This window comes from Equus przewalskii, chromosome 7 (genome assembly GCF_037783145.1).
Source record: "Equus przewalskii isolate Varuska chromosome 7, EquPr2, whole genome shotgun sequence".
NCBI lineage: Eukaryota > Metazoa > Chordata > Mammalia > Perissodactyla > Equidae > Equus > Equus przewalskii.
In genome coordinates this window covers 2,776,385-2,789,804 of record NC_091837.1, presented here as the reverse complement: position 1 = coordinate 2,789,804, position 13,420 = coordinate 2,776,385, and the positions used below count along the sequence as shown (strand labels likewise).

The 13,420-nt window shown below is 58.0% G+C and overlaps 1 protein-coding gene across 2 annotated transcripts in view; it reads right to left on the bottom strand.

The window, feature by feature from the left end:
- Window positions 1-13,420, bottom strand: part of BCR (BCR activator of RhoGEF and GTPase) — a 123,363-nt gene that overhangs the window by 28,762 nt on the left and 81,181 nt on the right. For both annotated transcript variants that reach the window (XM_070628186.1, XM_070628187.1), the window contains 4 exons: window positions 12,598-12,650; window positions 10,727-10,867; window positions 1,581-1,702; window positions 348-516 (listed from right to left, as the gene is read on the bottom strand). In XM_070628186.1, coding sequence (XP_070484287.1) covers window positions 348-516; window positions 1,581-1,702; window positions 10,727-10,867; window positions 12,598-12,650 — 485 coding nt within the window. The remainder of the gene's footprint in view (window positions 1-347; window positions 517-1,580; window positions 1,703-10,726; window positions 10,868-12,597; window positions 12,651-13,420) is intronic.

Below are 13,420 nucleotides of genomic sequence, written 5' to 3'. Positions count from 1 at the left end.
GGTCTCCAGATTGCACCTCCTCTGGCCTGGGCTGACCCTACAGGTGAGGGGCTCATCCTCACCGTTTCTAGTCTTCTAAACCTCTCCAGAAACAACCAGGGGCCTGTCTGGGGCAGTCCAGAACACCTGCAGGGGCTGCTCCCCCACCTGGGACTTGGTCCCCATCAGGGCAACCCCACCCCATCTCCTGGCTCCAAGTCTGACAGGGATGCCCAGTACTCTGAAGGCTCACAGGGATCCCCGAAGAGGGGCCAGACACTCGGCAGAGCTTGTCCACCAGCCTGTGTGCGAGGCGTGCTGCCCACTCACTGCAGAGCCCGGCCTCACTTACACGGAGCCGGCCCCACCTTCTCTCTCTGGATGTCACTCTTGATCTGCGAGATCTTGATCTTCATGGCCTCCAGCTCCTCATCCAGCACCAGCGGGATGTTGGGCGCTGCCTCCGACTCGTCCACCGTCTGGAAACTGAGATCCGTGAGCGGGATGTACCACTTGCAGTCGTACTGCTGGGTTTTGCTGGGGGGAGAAGGAGCACACTGATACATCGACTGCCTTCCTTTGCTGACCTCACTGCTTTCAAAAGCCAGAGAACCCTAAGTTTGTGGCCATGCACAGTTTACCTGGCCTTAAAACCCAGCTCATGGTCCATGTGACAGGCTGGCATGAGGCCACCGGCAGACACTGGCGACCCAGCCTCAGTGACCCCTGGGAACAAGCACTCCACACACATGACTCAGGCCAAAGGGGTCTGACAAGCCCTGATCCACACTATCCTGTGCTGACCATGGCGGCGGCTCACAGGCTTCTGATATGGGAGCACATGGAGACTGCCAGTGACAGTCAGGACGTGACTGCGGTGACCCCCGGGACTGCAGATGGGACCAGTGTAATCCCCTGCCTTGACAGAAGAGAAACCGAGGCTCTAGTCTGAGTTGACTGATTAAACTTGCTCAGCACGGCAATGGCAGAATGGGGGAAGAGCCCGGGCCTGGTTCTTCCCAGTGTGACCTTCTTTTCTGCACTCCAGCCTGTGCAATCTGGGTGGTCTGATCACTGGGAGGAGGGAGTGTTGGGGGGGCCTGCAGGCCTATGCTGAGAATAACTTAGAAGCTATCACCAGGCTTGGGGAAACAAAGTTCGGTGCTCATCTTGTGATGTCTGCCATGGGCAAGGGAGGGGTGGCCGCCCTCTATCTATCCTCCCCACCAAACCCCCTGAATTGCGCCAGATCCTGTAGCCCTGGACCTATCTCTCGTTCTTCCTGGACAGGTCACCACATGAGAGTCCTCCAATAGTTCATCAAGTCATAGGTTTCCCCTTCACTGTAGGAGTTAACAGCTGGGTCACTAACCCTGACCCAGGATGTCTCCAGGTTGTTAATGATGACCTCTGACCTTGAGCCTGGCATCATGTCCAGCTGGAAACAGAACGTAGCTTAAAGAGAGTGACCTGGCCAGAGTTATTGTTGGCTGAAATCGAAAGGAATAAAAACCTAGGCTTCCTCCATATATGAAACTGACCCTGTGTCCCCCAGAGAAACCGTCCCCTCCCGCCAGGACGAGGTCCGCTTGGTCACTCACCCTCCGCTCTGCTTCTTGAGCTTGGTGCAGAGAAGCAGGTCGGTGAACAGGAAGACGTGGCGCAGCTTGCGGGCCCCCTCCACCAGCTCCACCATGAAGCTGTCCTTCAGCAGCTGCCGGTGCTGCGGGCGGGCGGAACAGGGCTCTCGTCAGGGCGCGGTCCAGATCAGGCCTGTGGGCCTTGGCTCCCCACTCCGACCCTCAGACCCACTGTCCAAGCGTTCCCTCCATCTCCTCAGCCTGCAAACACGCACGCCACACACATTCCTCTGTGTTTCCTCCTGTGTGCTCGGCCTGTGAAGAGCGCGAGCGGACGGGGTACTGGCTACCGGGCTGGAGGCCAGGGAGGGTGTGTTACAGCCAAATCAGTGGTCTGCTGTGAAAATGACGGTGCGAGAACCCCCCTAAGCAGGGCCCATGCCTCTCCAGGACAAGCACTGGAGACCCAGAATGGGCAAGAGGCCAGCCATGTAAAAGGAGGGGACAGTCACACTCAGGCCCGCGGCAACCGTGGCGAGGAGAGCTTGGTGTTCTGGGCATGGACTGGGCAGTGACTGTAGAGGAGGTGGGCCTGGAGCACTCCGAGAAGGGGGCAGCCTGGCGGTCATGGTAAGGTCAGGGCTTGGTTCGGGGGGCAGTGGGAAGCCAGGCGGGGGGCCCATAGCTGGGACCCTGCATTCTAGTGCTCCTGAGTCCAGTGCCCACCGATGGGCAGGGTTCCACAAGGGGTTACACCTCTGATGCCCACTCAGACACCTGCACCCTGAGGTAGGCAGCTTGAGCCAAGGAACAGACTCCAAGGCAGCCTTCCCCGGGCTCACCAGACCCAGACTGAGCAGGGGAACGGGAGGCACTAGCCCCAAGCTAGCCCTGTGCCTCTGCACTTGGGTGCTTCATCTGAAAGCCAAGGGACGGTCCCGCTGGCTCCAGGGGTTGCTGAATGGGCACATGGAAGCAAGTTGTAATTCATCTGACAAACAGGCCTGGCATCTTATCCGAGTCAGTGCCGTGCTATGACAAGGACACAGGGACAGAATGAGAGGCTGACATGGTGAGCCTCCCCATGCACGGTCTTGGCGTGCTGCACAAGCACATGGCCTGACCATCTGATGTAATCCCCACAACACCTTGCAGGCCAGTCCACATGCCCATTTCACAGACGAGAAACCTGAGCCTCAGAGAGGTCCATGAGCTGTCCCACGCAACACAGTGAATGAGCAGGCAGTAATGCTCAGCGGTCTGCCCTCAGAGCTCACAAGCCCAGGGGAGAGAGACCAAGTGCTTAGCGGGCACCCGGCAAGCCTGCCCTCAGGGAAGGCCCCCCGGAGAGGGTGACTCCCTGCTCCTCACTGTGATGGCCAGGGAAGGGTCCGAGGCTCAGGTACATACACCAGAGTGGGCAAAGAGCCACAGCATCTCCCCAGTAGGAGGCACGCTCATCCCCATCTCCTCAAGCCCTCGGCAGGTCTGTGTACCCGGCTCTGCCACCAACTGCATCCTGAGAGTCTTCTCGGGGAACCCCGGCCGCCCTGAACGCTCTCATACTCTGCAGTAGCTGGGGGCAGCAGGGCCCCTCAGAAGCAAGTGCAGCCTGAGCTGGGCCCCTTAGCACTCCTGGGCGCTAAGGCTGCACGTCACTGTCATACACAGCTTGGTGCACAATGGCCAGCCAGCCCCTGGCTCAGGGGAGCTGATGACTTAAGAGCAGCTGGTGTCTACAAGACCATAAGTGGAAGGGCTGGAAGGCTGCCGGTGTGCCAAGGCCCTGACTCATCGTCACTCACCCTCAGCCAGCCTGCCCTGGGCAGATGGCCTGCCTGGCACTGGCACCCAGAGGAAGCAAGAAAGTACGTGCACCTGGAAATACACGGCTGGAGACCTCGGGGCAGGCCTGACTGTGTGGGGAGAAGGTCAGGGAAGGGTCCTGAGACACTGAGGTCCTCGAGGAATGAATGGATGGATGCGTCCTCAGCAGGCACATAGCTGAGGGTCTTCCAGCCCAGGAGGCGGAGACCAAGAGATGTCTGTGAGAGCCGGAAACATGGGGAGACGGCCCTCCTTTCTCCAAAGAGGCTGAGCTTCTGGCCATGACCAGCAGAGGGCCCCCTCCGCCCAGCTCAGAAGTGGACTCGTCCCTCTGCTGGCAGGTCAGAAATGCCCAGAGACCCAAGCACTCAACATCCCCTAGTCCCCAGCTGGCCCACCCTCTGTCCCTGCCAGGTCCTGCCCCTCACAGGCTCATTTGAAGTCCCACCACCTTCATCTCCACGAGGTCACCAAGCGTTACCCTGGCACTTGTGGTAGCCCACACACCTGCCCTGCCACGTTGAGAGGACACAGGGCCCCCCGGGACTGGGACTGCAGCCCTGGGAGGCTCTGACGGCGGACTCAGTCACCTGGCTCCTCCCCACGCACCCCTGCCCGTGCAGGCCCTCATCTTTCTTAGAGATGTCCCAAAGCTGTGAGCGCCCTGACACTTTCTAGCCAGTGTCACCACCCCTGCTGTGTCCCAGTCACACGAGGAACGTGAGAGTCAGTGCATGTCACTGCCAGCTCCTTGCAGTGCAGGTGGTGGACAGCAGTGGCTGTCCTCTGAGTGTAAGGCTCTTTCACCACGAGCTCTCCCATTGTGTCACAGTTGCCCTCCCTCCCGAGGAGGAGCTGGGTTTGCTGCTGAACCCCAAGTCCACCCTGGGGTCTTGAAGGACGCCCAAACACAAAACATCCAGCAAGTGGGCGGGAGGGGCCTCCCAGCCCCAGGTAAACAGGGCCCCCAACCGCAACACTGGCAAATCCATGAGGGAGCCTGGACCCTGGCAGGGTGTGTCTATCCACACCCCCAGCCCTCCAGGCCTGGGGCACAGATTCTCAAGGCTGGTGGTCCCACCCTGACCCACAGTCTTGGCCCCGACCCCTGGGCACAGGCTTCCTTCGTGGCTCAGGAGGTTGGCTGGCCGGGGCCTGGGGTCAGCCCTGCTCAGAGCCCAGACTGAAGCCCAGGAGGAGGAAGGATCCTGCTGCTGAAACAGCACCTAGTGAAAACCAGCAACAAATCCATCTCTGCACAGACACCGTTTCAGGAAAGAGGAGAGCGGCTAAGGGTAGATGATCCAGAGGAGGACAGACAGACGAAAAGAAGAGGCAGTGAACGGAGGTCCAACAGCGAGTCTGCGCAAGGCCTCGTGAGGGGCTGCCCTCCCAGTGAGTGAGGTATCTGGAGAGGCTGCCGGACCCTGACGCCCGGGCAACAGCACCCCTGCCACAGGTAGAGCCCATCCAGAGCCTCCCCAGGAAGAGTCACATCGTTACGGGCTGACTGCCTGTGTCCCCACAAGTTCCGATGTTGAAGCCCACTCTCAGCCCTGACGCTATCTGCACGCAGGCCCTTCCGGCGATTAGGTTTAGATGAGGTCATGAGGGTGGAACCCCGTGATGGGACTGGCGCCCCTAGAAGAAGAGGAAGCCACAGACCTCTCTCTCCGCACGCAGGCAGCGAGGAGAGGCCACATGAGCACAGGGTGAGAAGACGGTCGTCTGCAGCCAGGAGGCAGGCCCTTGGCAGAACCTGAGCACGCGGCACCCTGGTCTCCAAGTTCCGCCCTCCAGAACCAGGAGACATGAACGGCTGCTGTTTAAGCCCCTCAACCAGTGGCATTTTACAGCAGCCCAAACAGACTAAGACACGCACACAAAGACCCCAGAGACTGTGGTTCCACGGTGGGTGCTGAAAAGCTTCCTCAGGCACAGACACTGGAGTGTGATGATAAACAAATCAGCAGGGCCTTGCCAGGCGAGACCAGGAAGTCACGAAGGATGGCTCAGGTTGAGGCTGAGAGAAGAAGGAAGGTGGCTGAGGCCAAGACCAAGGTGGAGGCATCAGCTGCCGGTCACGGGTGGGCCCTGGCTTTGCTCTAAGCATGGGCTAGATTCGGCACCATCTAGCCCTGGAGGAGGCCAGCAGCCCCAGCCCCCACTCCCCTGCCCCCAGAGCAAGGCCTGCACCCCAGGAGAGCTGGCCGAGTGTGGTGGCCTGGCTGATGCTCCCACTGGAGCAGTCCTGGGTGTGAGGTGACTTGGTGGGTTCTGGAGGTTCAGAGGTGGAAGAATGAGGGTCCCCAACCAGGCCCCACATACCTGCAGCCAAGCATGATGCTGAGGGTCTTGCCCGTCCCTCCCTCCCTCCCTCTTGCCTGTTCTCAAGCTCTCAGCACCTGGCTACTTGGCCTCCTGGCAGAGCAAACTTCCACTCCCTGGTTCCCGAGAAAGTCTCTCATTTCCCATGCCTTGGAGAGACACATCACAAGACAACACATCAGGGAGAGGAAGTTAAAGAGCATGAGGTGGCCCAGAAGGGACCTGCAGGGTGCAGGATGGGGTGGGCCTGGGAAGCACACTGCCAATTCACAGCAGTAACATTCACTGAGCCCCTTCTAGGCGCTGGGCCCCGTGCGGAGAGGGCGTTACACGAAACATCTCATCTCACTGGGCAGAACCGTCACCGGCAGGAGGATCCCGCTCCACGGAGAAGGAAAGGCTGAGAGAAGTGAGAATCTGGAAGAATCAGAACCTGGGCCCAGAGAGGTGAGAAGCCAAGCTCCACCTGCAAATATTTACGAAGGGCCAAGAAAAAGCCTAGATGCGGGGCACTGGCCACCCTCATGGCTTCAGTCTTTCTGACTTCCACCTGCCAAGGCTTCCTTCAGCGTCTTACTGGGGACTCAGAAGGTAGACCTAATGGACCCCAGATGGTGGACATCTTTGAAACAGTGAACATCACATGCTCTAGGCCCACCCCCATCCCACAGTTGAGCAAGCTGGTATCTGGTGAGGCTGGGGACCCCAGTCCCTGCCCTGTCTTCACTCCCACCAGAGTCTGGACCCTGCAACGCTAATCCTCAAACCGAAAGGCCGCCTGTCTCCTCCACGTGAACCTCACCACCTCTCAGCCTCAGCCTGGCACCAGTGACACTTCTCAGCAGCTTCTGTTCAGTCTGTCTGCCTGCCTTCTTCTTCTATGAGGGGCCTCCAGAATCGCCAGCAAAGAATGGCTCCCAGATATGGCTGGCTCTTGGGAAACAAAACATACAAACAGGATTATCCTGTTCGCCTCCGAGCCTGAGCTGGGGATTCTATGCAGCACAAAGCACACAGCTTGGAGCAGACAGACAGGAAGCCACGTGGGGAACTCGCCCAGCAGTGGGGATCTGGGCATCTAACTGCAAAGTCAATTCAGCTAAATGAACGAGCACCCACCCACAAGCCCACAGGACCCAGGCCTGGCAGGAAAATGTGCCTGCAGGATTCCTTGAGAGGTTCCTGAGAGGCTGAGAAGGGTGTCCTCATGGGCAGCACGTGCTGCTCACAGCCCACAGAGGAGCCAGGGCCAGGATGCTGCCGGTCACAGTTCAGTGTCAGGGAGCCACCTGTAACACTGTCCAAAGCCACTCTTCTGGAGCTGTGGGAATTGGCTGCAGAGGATGATGAAATTATAGGAGCCACAGTGGGGGGTGGGGGTCGGGGGCTGTTGGCCCTACCCAGGGCCCACACCCGGGCCTCTCCACAACACCCTAACCCAGGCTGAGCAGGTGGGGACGTGCCACCTCCCAGGAGGCCAGCAGCGACTGTGGAACGCCTACAAATGCCCAGGCCAATGGAGGCGCCCGTCCTCTCCCTATCAAACTGCCAGGGGAGCTAGAAACGGAGGCCCCCTCCTCTGCCCCCCAGTTCTCCCAGGAGGAGAAGCAGGGTATGTGGCTCCACCCAATGCCTAAGACTTGGGTAGTGTGCCCAGGCAAAAGGAGCACATCCTGCTCCTACAACCACCTACCTCCAGGCAGCTCTCTATGCAGAGACAAGAGGAGGGGTGGACAGTCCTGTCAGATGGTGGGGGGTGAGAGGGACCCAAATCATAACATACCTGGGAGTACACGCAAGTGTCAGGAGACACCTGGCCTCACATCTTGGTTTAGCTACTTAGTGGCTATGTGACCATGGGCAAGTCACTCAAACAACCTGAGCCATGGTCTCCTCACCTGTGAAATGGGAACATCTCTGAACTCACGGAGTTGTCAGGAGAACTCAGAAGCACAGATCCTCTCTCCCTTTGGAAATTTGATATTCAATGTTAGACACCAAATTTAGAGATGGGCACATGGAAAAAATAGGTATCTCCCAAGTCAGCCCCTCCGCAGCTGTAAACTGTAAGAGGAAGCAGCCTACAGCTCACACCCTTCTGGAGACCTGTACGTTCTCTCCCAGCTGCTGATGCAGAAGGCGCTCTGGCCACCTCCAACACAGATGGTGTCCACACGGGGGAGTCATCGCCCCTCGCTTTCATACAGTCCCTCCCAGCTCGTAAACCTTTTCAGCCTCACAACGACCCGGTGGAGAGGCCCCATGCCCTGAGTCACTGCTCTCAGAGAGTATGGACACCCTGCAAAGAAAAAGGGTGTCACCAAATCAATACTGCTGGTAAGCAGTGGGTAGGACGGAACCTGGGTTGGGGACTACCCATCTGGCATCCTTTATATTGCATCAGGGACTGCAAATCAGCTTGGGCAGCCTGGAAGGGTATGCTGAGGAGGAAGCTCAGGCTGTCAGTGCCTGATTGATCAGTGACGTCTGCCCCTGGAACAGCCAGCAGGTGGGGACACAAGTGCGGGTATCCGTCTGTCATCCTGGTCTAGCCGCCACCTCCCTTACCCTGTACCAGACGGACAAGTCTGAATGAAGGCTTGTGCAAGTCACGCTCACGACCTTTCAGAGGTCAACGGCCCTCCTCCCCCACTGCAGCTGAGGTACCCGTCATCCCTCTCCCTGAGCAAATATCACTGAGGCCAACAAGGCCAGACGCTGGCGGGAGGTGGGCTGGGCACAGATAAAAGCGCCTGCCCTTGTGAAGCGCCTAGCCCCTACACGCTTCCTGCTCGGTCACCCCGAGACCTCGACTGTGGGGCCGCATGGAAGGAGGCCTGTGATGACAGACATAGGGACAAGGGCCAGGCTGCCAACTCCTAGGCAACATCTGATTTTCCTCCATTCCCTAAGGCAGCTGCTTCCAACGATCGGAAGATCAAGAAGGCGTTTCTCTCCAGGGATCCTAAACGGCAGTCGGAGACATACCATAGGAAAAGCCAAGGGGAAAAGAACTCACAATTTGCTTCCCAGGAGGTCAGTGCTCTCGTTACAGAACAGCCAGCAAAAGAGAAAGAGCAGGCATCCCAGGAGGAAGGGTGAGTTGGGTACGAACCCACTGGGTATAAAGAGTCTTGGCAGAAGCAAACCTCACATCCGGTTAGGTCTGGGTGAACTGCCGACGAGGAGGCCAAAGCTTTGCTCTCCTTCAGTGTCCCTGAGCCAGGGGTGGGGTGGGCCAGGGCCCTGTGGCTGCTCCAGGAATCGAGATCTGAACGCCATCTCTCGCAGGTTCCAGCCATCAGACAACCGGGTGTGGAGCCCCTGGAGGTGCTGGGAGCCCACTCCTGTCTTCAGCGAGCTCAGAGACTGCTGAGGAGCTAACACAGACGGCCAGGACTGCTCCTGTTTGCCAGCCGGTGGGGTTCTTTCCACAAATCGTGCCCCTTTGGGTGCCCTGGCACTCAGTGTGGTGGGGCTGTGTTCCCACCCTGCTGTAGAGATGAAGAACAGGCCAGGGAGGAGAAGCAGTGTGGTCCAGGCTGCCTGCTGTGTGAGCCTACAGTGATGCCGTGGTCTGATCACGGAGTCGGCCTGGCTCTGGGGCCTGGACAAACCCAGAGAGCAGAGTGGAGGCGACGGCTCCCTCCTACACAGCCCCTCCTGAGCCAGCCCAGCAGAAGAAACTTGACCAAACCTCTCACACACGGTCAAGCCTGACAAGACTCTGGGTACGTGGGAGCTTCCCACTCAGCACTCAGGGTACCACTTCCCGAAGAGGTGTACAGAGGACGGGGCCGGAAGCGGCCTGTCTGCCAGCCCAGGGTGGGAGAGAAACAAACCCCGATGCTGGGCAGATATGCCCTCAGTGCAGAGCACCTGGCAAACGAACTGGAAGAAAGAGGAGGAAGCGGCTCTCAGGGGCAGCTCCAGTCAGGTTCACTACCAGCCCATGTCCTGCCCGGTCATTCCGCTTGGCCCCTGCATGAGACCCCAGAGGCCGCCTGCCAGCACCTGTCGCCTCGGTGCTGCTTCCGACAAGAGATGTTTATGCTAGATGCTGGCTCCCCTACTGGGACACCTCTGCTGTCTCATTACATGCTGCCTGGCACCACGGCACCTGCCGGCTCCACGCTGGGCCCCTCCCAGGCAGAGTCAGAGGCCACCGGGCCGGGTCAGCGTGTTCTGAGCCCCTTTGTTCTGCACTCTTTAATCAATGACATACAGGGAGATGAAGCCGAGGGATGGCTGTCAGTGAGGTGGCAGGGGAGAGGGGGAGGAGAAGCTTCCTGGCTGAAGACACTGAGCCCACGTTTGAGCCCTCCTCCTGGCACAAATACAAGCCACACACACCTCCCCTTCTTCCCCCTTTTAAATCCTTAAATCTACTGACAACCGTCTTTTTAAAAAAATTTTTTTTTGAGGAAGATTAGCCCTGAGCTAACATCCGCTGCCAATCCTCCTTTTTTGCTGAGGAAGACTGGCCCTGAGCTAACATCTGTGCCCATCTTCCTCTACTTTATATGTGGGACACCTGCCACAGCGTGGCTTGACAAATAGGGTGCAGATCTGAGGCTGGGACCTGAACTGAAGAACCCTGGGCCACCGAAGCAGAACGTGTGAAAGTAACCACTGTGCCCCTGGGCTGGCCCTCGACAACTGTCTTTTAAGGCAAGAACCCTCAGGAGGAACTAAGTGCTTCCAGGCAGACAAAATGCCATTCTCCTCACTGGGGACCTCGCACTGGCAAGGGTTTGGGAACAAAAGGGGTGCCCTGGACATAACCCGCCACGATGGAAAGAAGTGGCTAAGTGAGGCACACACCCCGGGAACTCCAGCCTGATGCTCTGCACACAGGACTGGGTTTTACCCAGCCAGGATCAAGGACCCCAAAAGGGAACGTGTTTCCTGTGTTACTGTCCAGGGACAGTCTGCTAAGGACCACAGAGGGGCCCTGAGTCCCCTGGTGCAGACAGACTGCGCAAACCCAGACCACCCCTGGCCACACTCACCTCTCCCTTCTTCACCGTCATGGACTGCCGGCGGGGTGTGATCTCCTCGTTGATGCTGGACAGGAAGTTCTGCGAGATGCGGAGGGCATCTTGCAGCAGCGGGTGGTCAGGGTGGCTGCAAGGAGTGTGCTTCAGCAGGTCCTGCCCAGGAGAAAGGACTGGAGTTAGATGGAGCAGGCCCTGGGATCCACCACAGTGTGCAAACCGCAGACACACACTGGGCGTAACCCAGGGCCACCAGCTCCCCAAGTGTCACCACCACCTCTCGCGACCACCTGCGCTTGGGGCTTTTCAGACAGTGCTTATACAAGTGCCATTCTGGAAGCAGGTCCTAATGGCACTCCCACAAGCCCGTGCTCGTTGCACACTGCAGAAGCGGCTCCCGTTCCAAGGCTCTAGGGCAGGCTTTCTCCACCTCAGCACCGGCGACATTCTGGGCTGGATAATTCTTTGAGGGGCGGGCTGTCCTGTGCACTCTGGGATGTTTAGCACCATCCCGGCCTCTACCCACTAGATGCCAGTAGCACCTCCTCGTCTGCAGTTGTGACCATCAAAACTGTCTCCAGACATTGCAGCATGTCCCCTAGGGGGCAGTATGGGTCTCAGTCCAGGACCAGGGGTCCATGCAAGAACAGGGGAAAGCCCTGGGCCTTCCTGGCTCCCCCTCCTTTAGATAAGAGTCTGAGCCTCTTTGGAATGGAGATGGGAATACTGACTCTGTCTCTACTAGGAACGCATGTAATTCGTGCTCAAGGTCAATAGCTCCCTGGTTCAGAGAAACAAAATCCCCTTAGCTCCCGAATCCTATCTACAGAGAATCTGGAGAGACGAAACAAGTGCAGAAGAAGGCTCTTGTGTTGGGCGTCACAGGTCAGCCCCCCGCAACTGCTCCTGGGCAGCTCAGGCTTCTCTCTGCCAGGATGCTCGGGTATGCAGGCCTGGGCTAATCACGGTGAGGGAACAGGATAGAGGGTCTGTGGGACTCCAATGGGTCACCCACAAGAGCCTTCCAAACCGCAAATTCCACCTCATCTCCCTCCATCCAATAATTCTTAATTGGAGGATGGTAAGAAATTATGAAACATCCATTCGATGGAATGCTATGCAGCTTAAAAAAGAACAAGGCAGAGCTGTTTGGGCCAAAGTGGGACAATCTCCGTGGTATGATGTTAAGGGGAAAAAAGGCAAGGTGTGGAATGATATGTACATCATGACACCTTCTGTGTGCTAAGAAAGATGTTCACGTGTGCGGCACGCGCATAAAGAATCCTTGTGGTGGCGGCTCCTTTGTGGGGAGGAAGCAGGAAAGGAAACGAAAACTTCACACACTTCTGCGACTTGGTTGTAAATTAAGAAACAATATGCATGTACAACCTGCTCTAAATACATATGAACAGAGCCACCTGGGCATGAGGATTTTTGGGGCCATTTTTGTTTTCTGGTTTTGCTTCTCAGTATGAAGCCAAGCCCTTCAGTGACTCCTCACTGCCTTCAGGGGCAGCCCCACCGAGGCAGGGCCTCCCCATGCGCCCTTTCCCCAGGCTGGGAGGCAGTGGTCACTCCTTTGGGCTGGAAGGCACATGCTGTCCATGTCCCCAGCTTGATAGTGAGGCCCTTTCCATGTGGGATGCCATGCTCTCTCCCTGTGCCCACCCCTACAAGAGCACCCAGGACAACTGGAGAGGCTGCTCTGTTCCCCTCTCCATCATCCGTGAGCCCCTGGGTGGCAGAGGCACCCAATTCTGCATCCTTAATAAAGGTGTGTGGCAGAAAAGGGAGCAGGTGGGCAAAACTGACAGACACCAGCGTCAGCCCTAGTACAGCAGAAGCCAAGAACCCCAGGGTGAGAAGGTCAGGGTGGAGCGACTCACATGCAGGACCAGTGTGCTGCGCGTCACCCGGTCCACAGGCTTGTAGAGCAGGGCTGTGGAGAGATGGGCAGTGAGAGATGGCCCCACATGGAATAAGCACTCAGACCATCCGCCTGCCCTCCATCACTGCAAGTGCTGGGGCGGAGGGAGCAGCCCCAACCTCCACATCCCCTGGGAACTCCCACCTCTTCAATGACAAGGGCAGACCCAGGGCACCCGGAAGGCCGAGCTGCTGGTCAGAACCCAAGCCTGCTGACTCAGTGACAACTGCTGAGGGCTAAGCCCCTCTTCTTGGGGTTGGGGAGCCTGCCAGCACTCCAGTGAGGACAGGCTGGCGAGGGTCCCAACCCTGGCAGGAGACCTGCTCTCTGGCCCAGAGGGTCCCCCAAGAGTAGACTAGCACACTGCTCTCTATGTCCATCTCTGCATCATTTAAAGGCCTGATTCTGAGAACGGCAGGGACTGACTCAGGTACTGACACAGCCCTCAGATTTACAAGTGTTTGTGGACACCTGCACTCCAGCGACACAGGAGCCCCAGCCAGCCTTGGCCGCCCTACTTCTCTGTGACGATGGTGAGCTGGGCCCATGAGGGGCACAGACGCTTAGATGTGTTGACACAGGACAGGTGCATTTCCTCAAGTGACGCCCAGGACTAGTGCAGGGCGTGCAGTTACCCCATTCTACAGACAGGGAAACTGAGGCTGAGTGCATGGTGAAGCTCTGGGCACTGGAGCCATGTCTGCCGTTCTCTGGGAGTATACCTGTTCACACTACCTAACAGCCGGAAGTGAGAAGGGACCTATCATCCCAGGTCCCACTGT